The following is a 14,326-nucleotide window of genomic DNA, read 5'->3' on the forward strand; positions in this document are numbered from 1 at the left end:
TTTCAAAGAATAAATCATGACAAATAAAGCTTTCTTTAGATGGGTTTAGGAAAGCTATGAATGAGGAAATTCAGTAAGTGTAAAACATATCTGATTTAGCCTTTTGGGGAACCTCTTGCATAGCTGTGTGAATTGAAGGCTACTAGGATTTATCATAAAGAAGAGTACAGGAATCCACTGAAAATTAAATCTTGAGTTCCTGAAGGAGGTTTGTTGTTTTGGGAGGTTTGATGGGGGTGTTTTTTCTTCATCATTAACCACAAAATCTGCATTTTTATACCAATAATACTATTAAGGAAAAGTTCTGAAGTAAAAGGCTGTTTTGCAAACTGGCCAAATGGTATAATTGTGTTGGTAAATAACTCCTTGCTAACTGTCTCTGTAGATCAAGTCTTATAGACGTGAAATCTTATATTTGGCCTTTTTCCATTTATTGTGAAGAAAGTTGCTTTGTAAAGTTAATTCAAAGGCTTAGGAATGTAAACAAAACTGTAGTGAAGTGAAAGTAAGGTGGAGTATGCTGCCTGTATATAAGATCCTTGGGAAACAAACCAAGGTGAGTGCTGAAGGTCTTGGCAACTGCATGTCAGAAATGGTGATAAATGTAAAAGCTTCTAAATGGCAGTAAAAGCTTTTAAATGGCCGGGAAAGGGATTGGTTTACCTGGAAAGAGGAAAATTATATTTTAAAAATGTTAATTTAAAGCTAGTATTACATTCAGGTAAATTTTTGAGTGCAAAAAACTGCTTTATTGCTGGAAGTGCACCATTCCTTGTTTCTGGAATGTTTCTGCTTGTCCAAAGCAGGCAGATTGATAGAGCAGAGTTCTTTAAGATCTCATTCTAGCTGTCTGGCAACTGCCTTTTAAAAGAGAAAAGGAGGGCCTGTCTAGGTATCTGAATTTTGTTTTCCCCTTTTGTAAATGTCTCCTGTGATGAAGCTCAGTTAAATGTATTAAAATGGATCAATACCTGAGTAATTTTCTAGCATAAGGGGCATGGTCAAAAATATTTTTCTACTTGAAGCCATTTTAGAACTGATGCAGTGCTCTTCATGTGACAGTTCAAGTGATTTTAGGATGTGGTAGAAGCTATAGTAGCTTGAATTTATAAAAAGCTTTGGAAGAAAAGTCCAGTTTCAAAACTCTTGTAAGAGGGTTAATTTGTTCTGGTAAATATCACTGTCTTTTTTGGAAGATGAGATTCATGAAGGCGTGATCAGTACCAGCTAGAAGTTTGAGTGGGATAGGATTGGAGTCTTCCTCCATAAACCTTACTGGTGTGCTGGGCTAGTAGGATATTTTTAACTGTCCCTTTAACTACTTGGAAATTTGAAAAGTGATTAAAAGGAGTGTTACTGCATTTTGAAGGGTTTTATTGTAGCATCATGAGTTCCAAATGTGAAGTTATGTCTTTGAGAAGTTAAATAACGAGGTGGAAAAGTGAGACAAAGGTGAAATAAACACATCTGTATATATTTATAAACATCTATATGTGTCTCTGTGTGTTTATGTGTTTTAAATATATATTTAATATATATACCTCCTTAAGACCACGTGGTCTCCAATGTAGTCTCTTTTTAAAGAGTACATAAACTGCATGATCTGAAAAATTTACTTTTAGAGCGCGTGTATGTATTAGTTTTGTTTCTGCATTTACTGTCTGTAATGGTGCTACATTTGAATAACCTAGGTCAGCAGTGAGGCGGGGAGAATATTTTTTGAAGTTCTCTCAGATTTAGAATGAATATTTTGATGTAGACTGCAGCAGTATTTTTAGTGGCCTTGATGAACTTCTCTAAGGTCAGCTTGGCTGTTCTGTCATTCTCCACAGTTTCCATATGTACTGGCTCAGAAAATAATCTGCTGAAGAATTAAATTAGGCTGTCATCAAAGAACACCTACAATAATGGTTTTTTAAAATAGAAATACTCAATAAGAATTATATATGCTCCCAGACTCCATATACATATATGCATTTATATATATATATAGTATGTATAAAGCATCACAGGGTGTTCGTTGGATATATCTCAAAAAAAAAATCTAAGCATCTAGAAAGTATTTTATTCCTTACACCTTTCTCTGTGTGTATCAGACTTAAGCTTCTTGTGTTGTCTTTGGAGATCTTTTTCACAGTCTATTCAGGGCACTCACCATGTGCTGTCAGGAAGCTGAATCTGACATCTTGTCATTGGCTGTGGCCACTCTTTATTGCCTACTCTTTCTTCTAACAGGCATTGCCATGTTTTTTCTTCTGGTGTCCTGCATAATTTTAGAAGACTGCTAAACTCATTCTTCATATTCTTCTTTAAAATTCTCCCTTGGTGTGATATTAGGTAAAAGTTTCAGTGGTTACACTGCTGGACTGCTGCGACCACTGTTCATGTTTTCCAGTGTTTGCCTTGTTCCCATGTTTCTTTCTTTTTTCTCTGTACATATTTTGATGTAGATTTTTTTTAGGCATGCTCAGAGGCTTTGGCTTATGGAAAAGTCCAGAGAAGAGAGCAGCTCCTCATTTATTAATGTGCATCTGTAATGCCTTGCTTTTGTGTATTTGGCCTATTAAGTCTTCCAGGGAGTAGAGAGAGGTGATGAGTTTGTCCAGCAAAGCCTTCTTCTTTATGTAGGCATGAACATGTTTAACTCATTTAACAGTGCATAAAAGATCAGGAAGAATCAAGCTGAGTGTGTTGTTCCTCTTAACCTTTTGATGCTTATTGGCTTAAGTTTTAACACCCCTGAACCTGTAATCTGTCTCCAAAACTTGTCCTCCCCCCCAGTTTAGAATTCATGTCTAACCAAATAAGGCTAATGAAATGATAAATCAAGCATCTGAGGTGTCTGGATTTTAACACTGAGTAAGCGTGTCACAGAAAGCATGTGAAGAGCTGTGGATATACACAGGGTGGGAAAAGAGAGTATGTGTTCACCTGTCTCAAGAGAGTAATGCTGGTGTGTGATAGCTGACACAAACAAATGCTGGGTTATGCATGAGAGAGAATTAAGAGTTAATTACTGAGGAAAGGTTTCCTTTCAGGTGGGATGCAAGGCTTTTAAAACTCCACTTAACATATACCTAGTGGATCTGATAAAATTGCCACTATACAAAATCCCTACTGTTTAGATTACAAAGTAGTTAAAGATGTGAAACTTTTTTTCTCCTGCTTGATATTCTGTGGTTCTCCCTAACTACCATCAAAACAACAGCTCCTTCCTTCAGTGTTTATTTGATCAGTGCTGCTGTTTGGCATTGCAGGCAGAGTTCACATTGAGACTGGGCTTGGTTCTTATAAATGATGCTTGCTGAGCATGCTAGAGTGAACCAGTAATAAATGAATCAGTGAGCTCCAGAGAGGACTGAGAAGCAAATTTCTCTCTTCTGTGGATGAGCTTTTTGTCTGTAGGTACTGTGTGGTGTTTCTGTTTGCAAAGGGGATCATGTGGAAGTGTAGCATATTAAAGGAAAATTACTTTTCCTTGCTTTCAGTATTTAATCTATCTTACAGATAAAATGCATAGAGACAGCCTTGTGATAGGCTGTTACTGGCCTGGCACTTGCAGTTCAAAAGGAAAAATAGGACTGGCTGTCATTCTATGCTTATGTAATGAGTATTTGTGTATGTTTTTCTTGCTCAGGTTGTCTCCTGCTGCATATTATGCCCAGAGGATGATCCAGTATCTTTCTCGGAGGGACAGTATTCGACAACGCTCTATGCGATATCAGCAAAACCGTCTCCGCTCTTCTTCCTCCTCTGCTTCCACTTCAGAGAACTCAAGCCCATCTGTGGAGGGAAATGATCTGGAATTTGAGGATTTTGAGTAAGTGTGTGTGCTGCCTAGCCCTCTTGCTTGCCACTGTTGTCAACACAGAACTGATGTCTGTTCTGTTTATCACTGTTTAAAACACTGTTTATCAATCAAAGACACCTTAGGCTTCTTGTAGGAACAGGTTAAGTAATTCAATCAATCATTAGAGCATTGATTGCTAGAAATAGGTCTTGTCATTTCTGTTATGAAAATTAAGGATGTTGTAGGCTACCTTCAACACATTAGGTATCTCAGCCACATTTAGAAGACTGGTTAAATAAAGAAAATGAGAATCGTTTTCTTCAATGGAACAGATGAGGAACCACAAGTTTTACTAGAGTTGTCAAATCTTGAGACAGAACAAGAGTCACTAAGAGGCTTTGCAAGACTTAGTTTTTTGGTCTAAGGCTATAGGAGACAGACAAACATGTCCTGTAGTTTTTTCTTGCTTTATCTCTGTAGCTTTGTCAAATTAGATGACATTCCTGAAAATGAGGTTTTTTGGCTTGGTTTGGGATTTTTTTAAAATTTGGTGATTGTCAATCTGTGTTAAGGCTTCGTTTTCTGTAAGGAGATAGAAAGGCCTCTTGTGTTAAAGTGAGGAATGGATCTGCATCCAAACTTTAGTAGAATATTCCTGTTAGCCACTGTGTTTCCTTCTGAGGGGTTCTGCTGACGTACTTTTAAAATTTGTTCTCCAGCATCTGCTTTTGGACTTCCAGTGATATGCAGTGTAGTCCCAGCAAAAAGTTTATTGCAAACCCTTTCTAATAAATGTAAGAGTGTAGTAATGTGTTCTTTAGATGGCATGTAGACCAAAAGCACAGGAATTTAGATTAAAATCCATTCTAGCAGCAAAAAGGCTATAATCTTTCTAGACTGTCTTCAGTAATTTCCTTTCAAATATGGGACTTTTCCTGAGTAGCCTTAGGTATTTCACTGAATTTTCTCCCATTTGTGTATACTGCAATTAAAACATAGGATAATTATGAGCATGGTTGTAGAAGTAGTCTGTGGTTATACTGTAGTATAGTAGGGTGGTGTGTTTGATGGGAGCTGTGAACTCTTCAAAAAATCTAGGTTGTTATGTTGCAGCTGCCAGCAAAGGATGCTGTGAACTTTCCTATTATTTTAATTTGCACATTCACTTGCTGCAGTGGCACATACTAGAGATGACATGTTATTAAAGCTCCATGTCCTTTGTTTCAGGATGAAATCCCTTTCTGAAGGACACTAGTCACACTAGCTATTCCCAAAAGCAAGATATTAATCCCTTTCAAACTTTCAAGTGGTGGTAGACTATTTTTTTCTTAGAAAGTTGTTCTGTGAAGCTGTCATTTCATGCTCCAGCAATTGAATATTCTGAAGTACAGGGTCAGAGAATTGTCTTTCCCTCTCATTGTGGCTTTGTTTGTGTAAAATGTAAATGAGGGCAGATAAGCTATTAGGCAGTGACTCTTCTGCATTTTCTCAAGCATCCTTGTGGTCTGGAAGAGCAGAAATACAGTGGCTGCTGGGCCTGTTTTTGTGAAGTGGGTGTGTTGCAAGCATAAACCTTACTATTTCCATTATTCCATTTCATTTCTCTGGGGCAGCTTGTTCTGCTGGAGAAGTAAAAGATGGTGTGTTCTTTGTTCACAGAGCCAGGCAAATGCCTGTAGAGAAGTGTGTTCCCCTGCAGATAATGTTCACACAGTAAGAGCACCCAGTCAGGGAAGCAATTCAATCAGCCATACTAAGGTTGTCTTTCATTTCATACTGAGCAAAAAGAAGTGTTTATTCCTTAAAGTGCAGTGCCTGAATTTGTTGGTTGAATATTTCATATCAAATTCTGGTCTGTGCTTTCAAGACCTGCTGTCTTTTTACTTCTCTGCTTCATTATTTCTCTTGGCTGATTAGAGAGGGCTGCTGTGCAGGGGTCCTGAGAGCTGGAACTTCTCGTGACTCATTTGATTTCTTCTGCTAAGACTTCACAATTAAATGTCTTACAGAGTTCTTGCTTCTCCTTTTGGCTTCTGTATCCCTCCTTCCTTGCTTGTTCACCTGTGCAGTCATTTATTGCTTCATGGATGATTTTTCTTGTTGTGGTTTAGATGCTCTGTCTTCCCTTTGTCTCCAGATTTGATATAGGGAAGGGTGTTGCTGATGTGTCTAGCTGTCTGCAGCTCATGCTTTTCTCCTGAAATACAGGGAATTTTTTTTCCATAAAAGCCAGAAAATTGCCTTGGTACTTAATCTTTCTAATCTGGCTAATATAATTGATAAATAATCTCTTTATTTCAAAGAGATAAAGAGAAGGATGTAAGGGACATTAAACACCAGTACATTTTACTGTGCATAGAGCACTGGGCAAGGAGTGAATCCTGTGTTTGTGCAGGATGCCTGGGAGATAAGCCTTCCTCTGCTTTCTTATTTTTTGGTATTCAGAGATTTTTTTCTCTTCAAAAATTAATTTTGTCTTTTTTTTCAGTTTTCTTTACCTATTGGCCTAGGAAGGGAAGAGCTGGGCCTATGTACTGTTTGTGTGCTTATGGCCTCTAAATTTAAGTTAAAGCCTCTCCTGTGTTTCAGTCAAAGGTGAATTCGTTCATAAATACATTTAGTTTGTGATGACAATAGAAGTAGTGTTGGTATAAGAATCTGAAGTAGTGTTTTTTATAGGTGTTAGTAATATCCTTCTTTTACACCAGCTTTTATGGACAGTAGAGGACGAGGGAGACACACTATACCTGTGTTTTTCAGTCTAATAAGATGTTCTTTCTCTACATGTGCTCCCTGTGTTTAACCTGTCACTGTTGTCATCTTACTGCTTATTGAATGCAACTGTCAACTGTAAACTTAGTCATGTCTACATAAAAGCATTTAATACAGTTTGTAATGTATATACAGATTGTAATACTAGGTTATTGCCAGATAGATTGATATGAGTGGGTTTTAAGGTTAGCTTTAGTAGAATCCTAAGCTAAAAATGAAAAGACTTCCGAAGTTGTGGAATAAGAACCTCTGAATGAAAAATGACATCATTTTAGTCTTCCAGCATAACTGGTAAAAATAAATTCTTTATAGACAAATTATACATGTTGAACTTTCTAATTTCAAGTAGCTCATGTTTGCATCAAACAGTAAATTGAGATTTTTAAAGCTAAATTATCTTGACTTTTTCAAGAATTTTTATTTGATCTCTTCTATAGACTTCCTTTAGTCTGAAAGAGCTTTCTGATGTTGAAGACTGTGGGTGATGCTTCTAGGACTCCTTAGATAGTGCAATCTCTGTTATTTAATTTGTAATTCTGAATTTGTCCCCATAGTAAGAATGTGAAGGTGTTTCTGGAGGTGAATTTTGGCCATCTATGTCCCTTTTTGTCTGAAGTATCTATGGGAACAAATACAGAAATAGAGGTTTGTTTCATCTGTCAGACTGAAAAACAGATATATAGGACAGCTGTTAAAGCTGATATAGGTACCAGCTGTTAAAGCCTGAGTGAAACCTTTCACTACAGTTCAAAAAAGGTTTTCAAGCTAAGGCTAAAAGGTGTGACTGTGGCTGACTCCTCTGTCTACTTTTGAGAGTAGGCTGCCTGACAGAATATAGATAAGAAGGAGCTTGGAGATTACACTATTTTCATGTCTCCAGCTTTTCCCTGTTCTGTTTTATTCTTTCTCTTTCCCTGTAAGATGGTTTGTGCTGTCATGGATGCAGTCAGTTGTGCCCTTGTCACAGGCTAGGAAGGTCTTTATTGTGTCTCTGTAACATAATGGGCTTTACCTCACAGGTCTGAAATCTTGTTTTAGTGCTTCATCTGTTTAATTTCTTTTGAGACAACACGAGCATCCAGACAGAAAATATGAGAACAGTAGGCACTGTTTTACTGAGACACTAATGGACCTTCTAGTTTTGTTGGAAGCAGGCTCTTGCTTTGCAAAGATTATTAATCACTTAGGGAAGGCTTACAAGATTCAGAGTGATGTTATTTGGCTTTGTTTGTCACTTTAAAATCCTTTTGTTGAAGGTATGTTCTAGACCAAGAGTTATGGTTTCTTGAATGGGCATCTTGCAAGGGTCTCCTCATGAGTGCATGAGATACATGAGTATTCATCATACTTGCTTCCTGCCATTTTTGGTTGGTTTATTGACATTCTTGGCAAGAGCTGCCAAATAGAAGTTCTTCCAACAGCTTCTTGTCTTGCAAGGTTCTAAGATCGCAACCTGCCAGCCAACTGCCACTGTATTAAAGCTGCAAGTCTAACTTCCAGTGCTTGTATATAATTTTCATTCATTTTGGAGAATAGTGTGGTAGATTCTTTGACTTCTTTTATAGGTGAAATGTTTGGTTTGGGATTCTGGTCTATGTCATAGTTAGTGCTCCACTTCCAGCTGGCATTCTGGTTTAACTTTTTGTGTTAAGAAGAAAAGTGCATGTCTGATTGGACATTTGTGTGAGATATCCAGGCAATCACCCTTCTTTTGGAAAGTCTTCATTTAAAGTATATTTTGTTGTTAGCTTCTTTAGAAACTTTGACTGGGTCACTAATACTTAGCAATATTAATTAGTAACTGTCTGGATGCAATCATGTCTGAACTAACATAAAGCACTGTGATAGAAAAGGGAAGACAATGGCTGTGGTAATGTGGTTACTCAGTGGTGTGGATTTGGGTAGAAGGTTGGGTTTTGGATTCTGTTCTCTGTATTGCTCCTCAAGTGGAATGGTAGAAGTGAGTTTAGAGCAGGGATTTGTGTGTCATGGTGAGAATAAGCATGTGGTTTCCTTGATGACTGACACAGAAAGATTTTGGAAAGTTTGAGTGAAGGGAGAGATTGGAGATTGCCAGTTAAAATAACTTCTGAAATAACTTCTTCTTACCCTTGTGACAGAAGTCCATGTGTGTGTTTAAATCCAGTCTCTGCCTTTTTAGTCTGATTGTGTATCACTGTTTGCTAGAGACACAGTGCAGTGGAGTAACCTGTAGCAGTGCAATCAATTCACTGTGCACCTTCTTCCCTTAGCACACCAACTATTAAGAGCACATGAGCAGAACTTGGACTCTTTTTGTAAAGTCTTGGTCTTTACTGCCCTCCTTTACAGCTGTCCACCATGCACTCACTTATTTCAGTGGTTTTTTTCCTATCTGGCAACCTGCATTTTCTGCAAAAGAAACTTCAAATAGTAGCCAGGTTTTCTTGTCAAGAGAGAGGAGAGATTGGAATTATTAAAGCTTTTTTGTGACACTTTAAATAAATCTAGAGCTTTTGATCTGCAGCTCCAGAATGCTGAGGCAAGCCCTATAATTGTGGAGAGAGAAGCATGAGGAATCCCAGAGGTAAAGAAAGAGGTTTACTTTCTTGAGGGTGTGTAGGTTGATGGTATGCCAAGTGTTAAGCTCTCATAGGACATAGTGAAAGTGGATATGAGAGATGACTTGATCAGTGGTTGTTGTAGAGATAGTGGTATCATATCCAAACGACACGATTTCTAAAAGCAATTAGGGTGGAGTTTTTAATTTTTCTCCTTGCCATCCTGTTGTTTACATCTGAAGTTAACAAAAGACATATAGGAGATGTGAGAATCTTAGTAGGCCCTTCATGTCATTCAAGTGCTGATGAAAATGGATTTTTAGGGTCCATGACAGGTCAGTACACTGCAGAAAATGTAGCCTTTTTTCCTGGAAATCTTAGATGGGACAGTTTGTTATCTGTCTTTCTTGAGCATCTACAAATAATGTTCTTGCTAGCAATTTGGTATTTGAATTCACATAAAGTAGGATTGCTATTTTTTTCTTTCTTCTCAGAGCTCCTTTATCTGTTTTTGTGATTTTTTCATCTGCCTTTGTTTCTTGCCTCACATGGCACTGCATCATTGTTTTTGATGAAGATGAGCCTTTACAAAACTGGCTTTCAAAGCAGATGCAAATATGTGTAACTTGGTGGTCATTTTCTGGGATTTTTCTTCTCTGCTAGAGGTTTCTGAAGCAGTTACCACTGGGTTGTCGCTTCCAGATACGCAGCAACTTATTTTAACTATATTCATCATCTTAAACACAATTTCAGGCTAAGACGGTTACAGGTGCTGGATGAATGGGAGTGATACTGAACCTACTCTTTGAACTTAATTTTTCAAGGATTAGTTAGGGTGTTAGCTTGTCTTGTGATCTACTTATAGTAGCCTGCAGCTTCACTTTTTCTATTTTTTAAATCTTTTCTCTTTTGCAACAGTCTTCTATATTACCCTTATCTTGGTCATAATGTCTAGTAATGCTGCATCGATACAGTGAACAGGCAATAACTGTTTCCTCCAGTACTGCAGGATTTTGCTAACCTCTCCAGCATAATGTTGCTTTACCATTAAGTCACATCCCAGCAAGGCAAGTGTCTTCATATCAGGGTGGTGAAAGAGTGTGTGCCTTTAGAAAGGTGGCAGTTGCCAGAAAAGTGCCTGTCATACTCCGTACTGTTGATTGCCTGAGTCCATAGAAACAGTTTGATGTCAGAATGGTACTTCTGAGTTTTTCTGACAAATCTAAACTCTGTCCATTGTTTTGCTTTTATTTTGTGTCTGTGCAACTCAGAAGTCAAGCTAGGTCACGTAGTAGGTGAAGTCCGCTGTTAATGAGAGTAATTAGGAAGCAAGCTGAGCTGTTACTGGTTTGTTGCTGGCCATGCAAGCAGGTAGTGGTCTGCATTCTTGAAGCCCATAGGTCTAACAGATTAGCATTGCTTGTGAAGTTAGGGTTTCAATTCTGTTTCCTTTGCAAGCATAACAGTGCAATATATTTTTTTAAAAAGAGACAAAAGTTGATGCCTCTCGAGCTTTGTCTGCCTGCTGATGTTTCTGCTTTCTAATGATTCACTGTAGCTATGAAGTGTATCAGTCTTATTCTAAAACATCATCATCAATTTGTGAGCCCACCACACAGTGAGGTGATTAAAATAGAAATAACTGGATCATGTGCCTAGAAAAGAGTGAGTGCTTCATTCTAGTTTCAAATCAGTCTTTCTCTGAAGCAGTTAATCCTTGGCATTTTACAGGCAAGTGCTGCTATTTCTCTTGACCTCTCATATGTGATACTTTTCTGAAACACTTGGTCTTCTGAAGGGCCATTTTTAATCTTATAAATGTATTTTCCCCTGAACAGTGCTCTGAGAGGTAATCAAGGTTTGGGGGCTTTGTTTCTCTTTGGTCAGCAATGCCATTAGTAACTCAGCAGTCTTCTATTTTATAGGAAGTTTTAGTTGATAAATACATGCACATTTTCTCTGGTGGTCCTTTCAAAAAGCTCCTAGTGAGAGATTGGCATTTCAGCCTTCAGAAGAATGCAGAATGATGGAAAGGCTTGAGTGATTTGTCTAACTTCTTTATCAATTACCATGTTAAAAATCTATTCTAGTTTCTGTCTCTCCAGCCTACCACCATCACTCTTTGTAGTTTCTCTACTATTTTTATTCTTCAGTTGGTTTTGGCTTCCAGTCTTTTGCTTAGGACTTCACTGCACAATCATACATTTAGTGCCAGGAAAGTCTTCTGGTGTAACAAATGCTTTTTTTTCCCCTGTTTTTCTTGTTTCTTGTGGTTTTCCTCAGTTCTGCCTTAAGTACTTGTTCAATAATGACCATATCCTTCAAAGATGGGTTTATAAATGTATAACTTTTATTTTTAACAGATTATTGTGTTATTTTAGATATACTTTAAAAGAACCATACAGTAGTCACTTTAATCTGTGGATGTCAATATTTGTACCCTTTTGGATAGAAGCTATGCTCCTGGCTTCCTTCTTTGTATCTACTTGTGGAAATAACACTCCTCTTAGATAAGTTAGTTGTCTTTAATGTTTCATCTTTAACATAATCCTGGTTTTAGGTGAGATAATTTGTCCTCAGAGCCAGAAGTAGGGTGATCCCCTTTTCCTGGTTTGAGTTTGTAACTTCTCCAAGCCTTGAGGGTTTTGAGTAAAGTAGCACGTACTGTATGGAAGCTTTATTTTTGAATAAGACACTAGTCTAACTGATCCAGGAGATGTTATTTTAGCTACTATGCCCCTCTGCAGAATTACAACCATCTTGCAGTGTGGCTTTTCCTTTTGCCTTCTAGGATGCCTGTCGCTCACTAAAATATTCAGAATGACAATGTTTTATATTTGCGTTTACCTCTCTATTTTGAGAGGCTTATTTACTAGAAGTACTCCCATTTTTCTCTAAATGGATTTCTGTTGGATGCTCAGGATCTTACAGGATCAGACAGATTAAAAACTTAAGTGTTAATATCTGGTATTTGCTGCTTTTCTCAGTGGTGAAGCTAGTAGCTAACTTTCTGTCATAGTGTTCCCAACACTCCATGCTACCTTACCCATCAGGATGGTGCTGGAAAGTAATCAACGTGTTCTTAGAACCACCAGCAAAAGTGATGTTCCCTTCATCATCTTTTTTCCTGCTTCTATACCCTTTGTAAAACACAGTGCACACTTTGTCTTGGAGTACTGTGTAACTCTGGAAGAGTATACTCTTCTAAAGGTATGTATCATGTGTTTTCATCCAAATCAGCAGTGAATCCTGTGAAGTGAGTTGCAAGATTTCAGGATCTGCTTCTGTTTTAGTATGGTCAGTTTAATATGACATCTTCCAGGAACCCTCTTTAGAGGACTTGCAGTGAGACCTGACCAACCAGTAAAGCTAAATGAGTTTGCAGTGTCTGGTAACCTCCTCTAAGCTCTTGATAGGGCCTTTGGGCTGTTCCTGCCCTCTGTCCTATCTCCTCTGAAGTAACCTACTGCAATTAGCAAAAAGCAAGACAACAAGACAGCGAGTCAGTACAGATAGTTCACATTTTCTCAGTGCTTCAAACATTGTTTTTTTCTGCTACATGAAGATGGTGCAATTTCCAGTGTCAACCTTAAAGGAAAGTAATAGATGCCACTCAAACAATTACTTAGTATTTCTATTGTATGTGAGTGTCTAACCTCTGCAATACAAATTGATTTAACATTTTAAATTGGATTGCATGAAACGTGATAAAATGCTGAAAATATGAAACAGTTGGGTTGATGTGATGCAATTTGATTCCTCTGAACTTACATAGCTTATTGGTGCTGGCTTTGATAATTAAATGGCTTTTCAAAATGGTCATTGTTGACCTAATTCTATTGGCAGTGTAGTCAGTGGGAGTTTTTAATATTGACTACAATGGGAACAGTTAGACCAACAGATTGCATTAGAAATCCCATGCTGTGTGTTTAATTTCCCTTCCTGATACAACAATCTCTAAATATTAAAGTGAATTCTTGCCAAGACGGAAAAGCAGAACATGGTGCTTTTTTTGTCCTTACTGTCTTCTGTATCCACTGTTATTAGTGCAGTAGCCAAGTTACCAGATGAAAAAGAATGCCTTTTTCTCCAAACTTTAGGATGCAAAATTTGATATCTCTTTCTCTGTTTTCAGAGCTAGTATTGCTGGTCCATTAAATTTACGTTAGTCAATTTTTCTCTCAACAAGCAAACAAGACAACAGAAGAAACATCCAAGGGGATTGGACTGTCTTATCCAATTTAGGATAAACTTGCATCCTTCTTATGCCCTGTTAAATGTCCATAATTCTCCTGAATGTTTGGGAATTGTTTTCTTTTCATGCTCTATTGTAGATGGTGTTAATATTATTTCTCCCCTACCAATTCTTATTCTCCACATCACTGTTTTGATTTGTCCCACCATGGTATCTGAACTAATGATGAATAACCTGAATTTTGAGCCAGACCTTAAAAGTTATTTTGACTATTGGTTCTTCCAGTTTTCCTGCTGAGACAAATTAGTCTGTTAATAATTAAAGTATTACGTTTCCCTTGTCGCCTTGCTGTGGTTTATTTCATTTACTTTAGCAAGGTTATTGAGTTGCTTTATAGCAGAGGCTTTTTTTAATGTAGACACAGACACACATACACACTGAGGGATTTGCTTTCCACTTCTGCAGGTAATGTTAATTAAACTATCCAGTGTGAATCATTAGCTAATGAATCTGTAGGTAGTTGACACTAAATAGAAAGTAGAGCATTAGATCTTCATCAGTACTTTAGGGAGCCTTGGAAACTTTTCATTTCTTGCTGGAGTGCTTCACGCTGGCACTGCAGTGTGCTAACATCTGCTCTCCCCCCTCTGTCATCAGGCTGTATGTGGCACAGAAATAACACAAAGTGCCACCCATTTTCACCGATCTGTAGGGCGTTCTTTATTTTTCTTTTTAGAGGATGCAGAAATAATCTTCAGCTGGCACCAGGGTAATATCAGCAGTTCTAGCTTTGCAGCACTAGACTAGACACTCTTGCATGTAGTTGTTGAGCATGGGAGTTTAGATATAAATGACTCTATAAATTAGTAATTCAGAGTTATGTTTAGTAATATTCTTCTTTACCCCAGGGGAGTGCATCTTACACTTCTACTTACAGTGAATAGGAATTCTAGCATTCTTGAAGGATAGCCACTGTTTCTTACTTCCTACAGTCTTGAGTTATAGGACAGGTGGCCTTTGGGACGTGGG

The 14,326-nt window shown here is 37.7% G+C and overlaps 1 protein-coding gene across 5 annotated transcripts in view; it reads left to right on the forward strand.

Moving 5' to 3' along the window:
• AMBRA1 (autophagy and beclin 1 regulator 1) overlaps positions 1-14,326 on the forward strand; it is a 128,033-nt gene that overhangs the window by 33,676 nt on the left and 80,031 nt on the right. For all 5 annotated transcript variants that reach the window (XM_030240230.2, XM_030240232.2, XM_030240233.2 and 2 more), the window contains one exon: positions 3,638-3,820. In XM_030240230.2, coding sequence (XP_030096090.1) covers positions 3,638-3,820 — 183 coding nt within the window. The remainder of the gene's footprint in view (positions 1-3,637; positions 3,821-14,326) is intronic.

The sequence above is a fragment of the Serinus canaria genome, chromosome 5 (genome assembly GCF_022539315.1).
Source record: "Serinus canaria isolate serCan28SL12 chromosome 5, serCan2020, whole genome shotgun sequence".
Taxonomy (NCBI): domain Eukaryota; kingdom Metazoa; phylum Chordata; class Aves; order Passeriformes; family Fringillidae; genus Serinus; species Serinus canaria.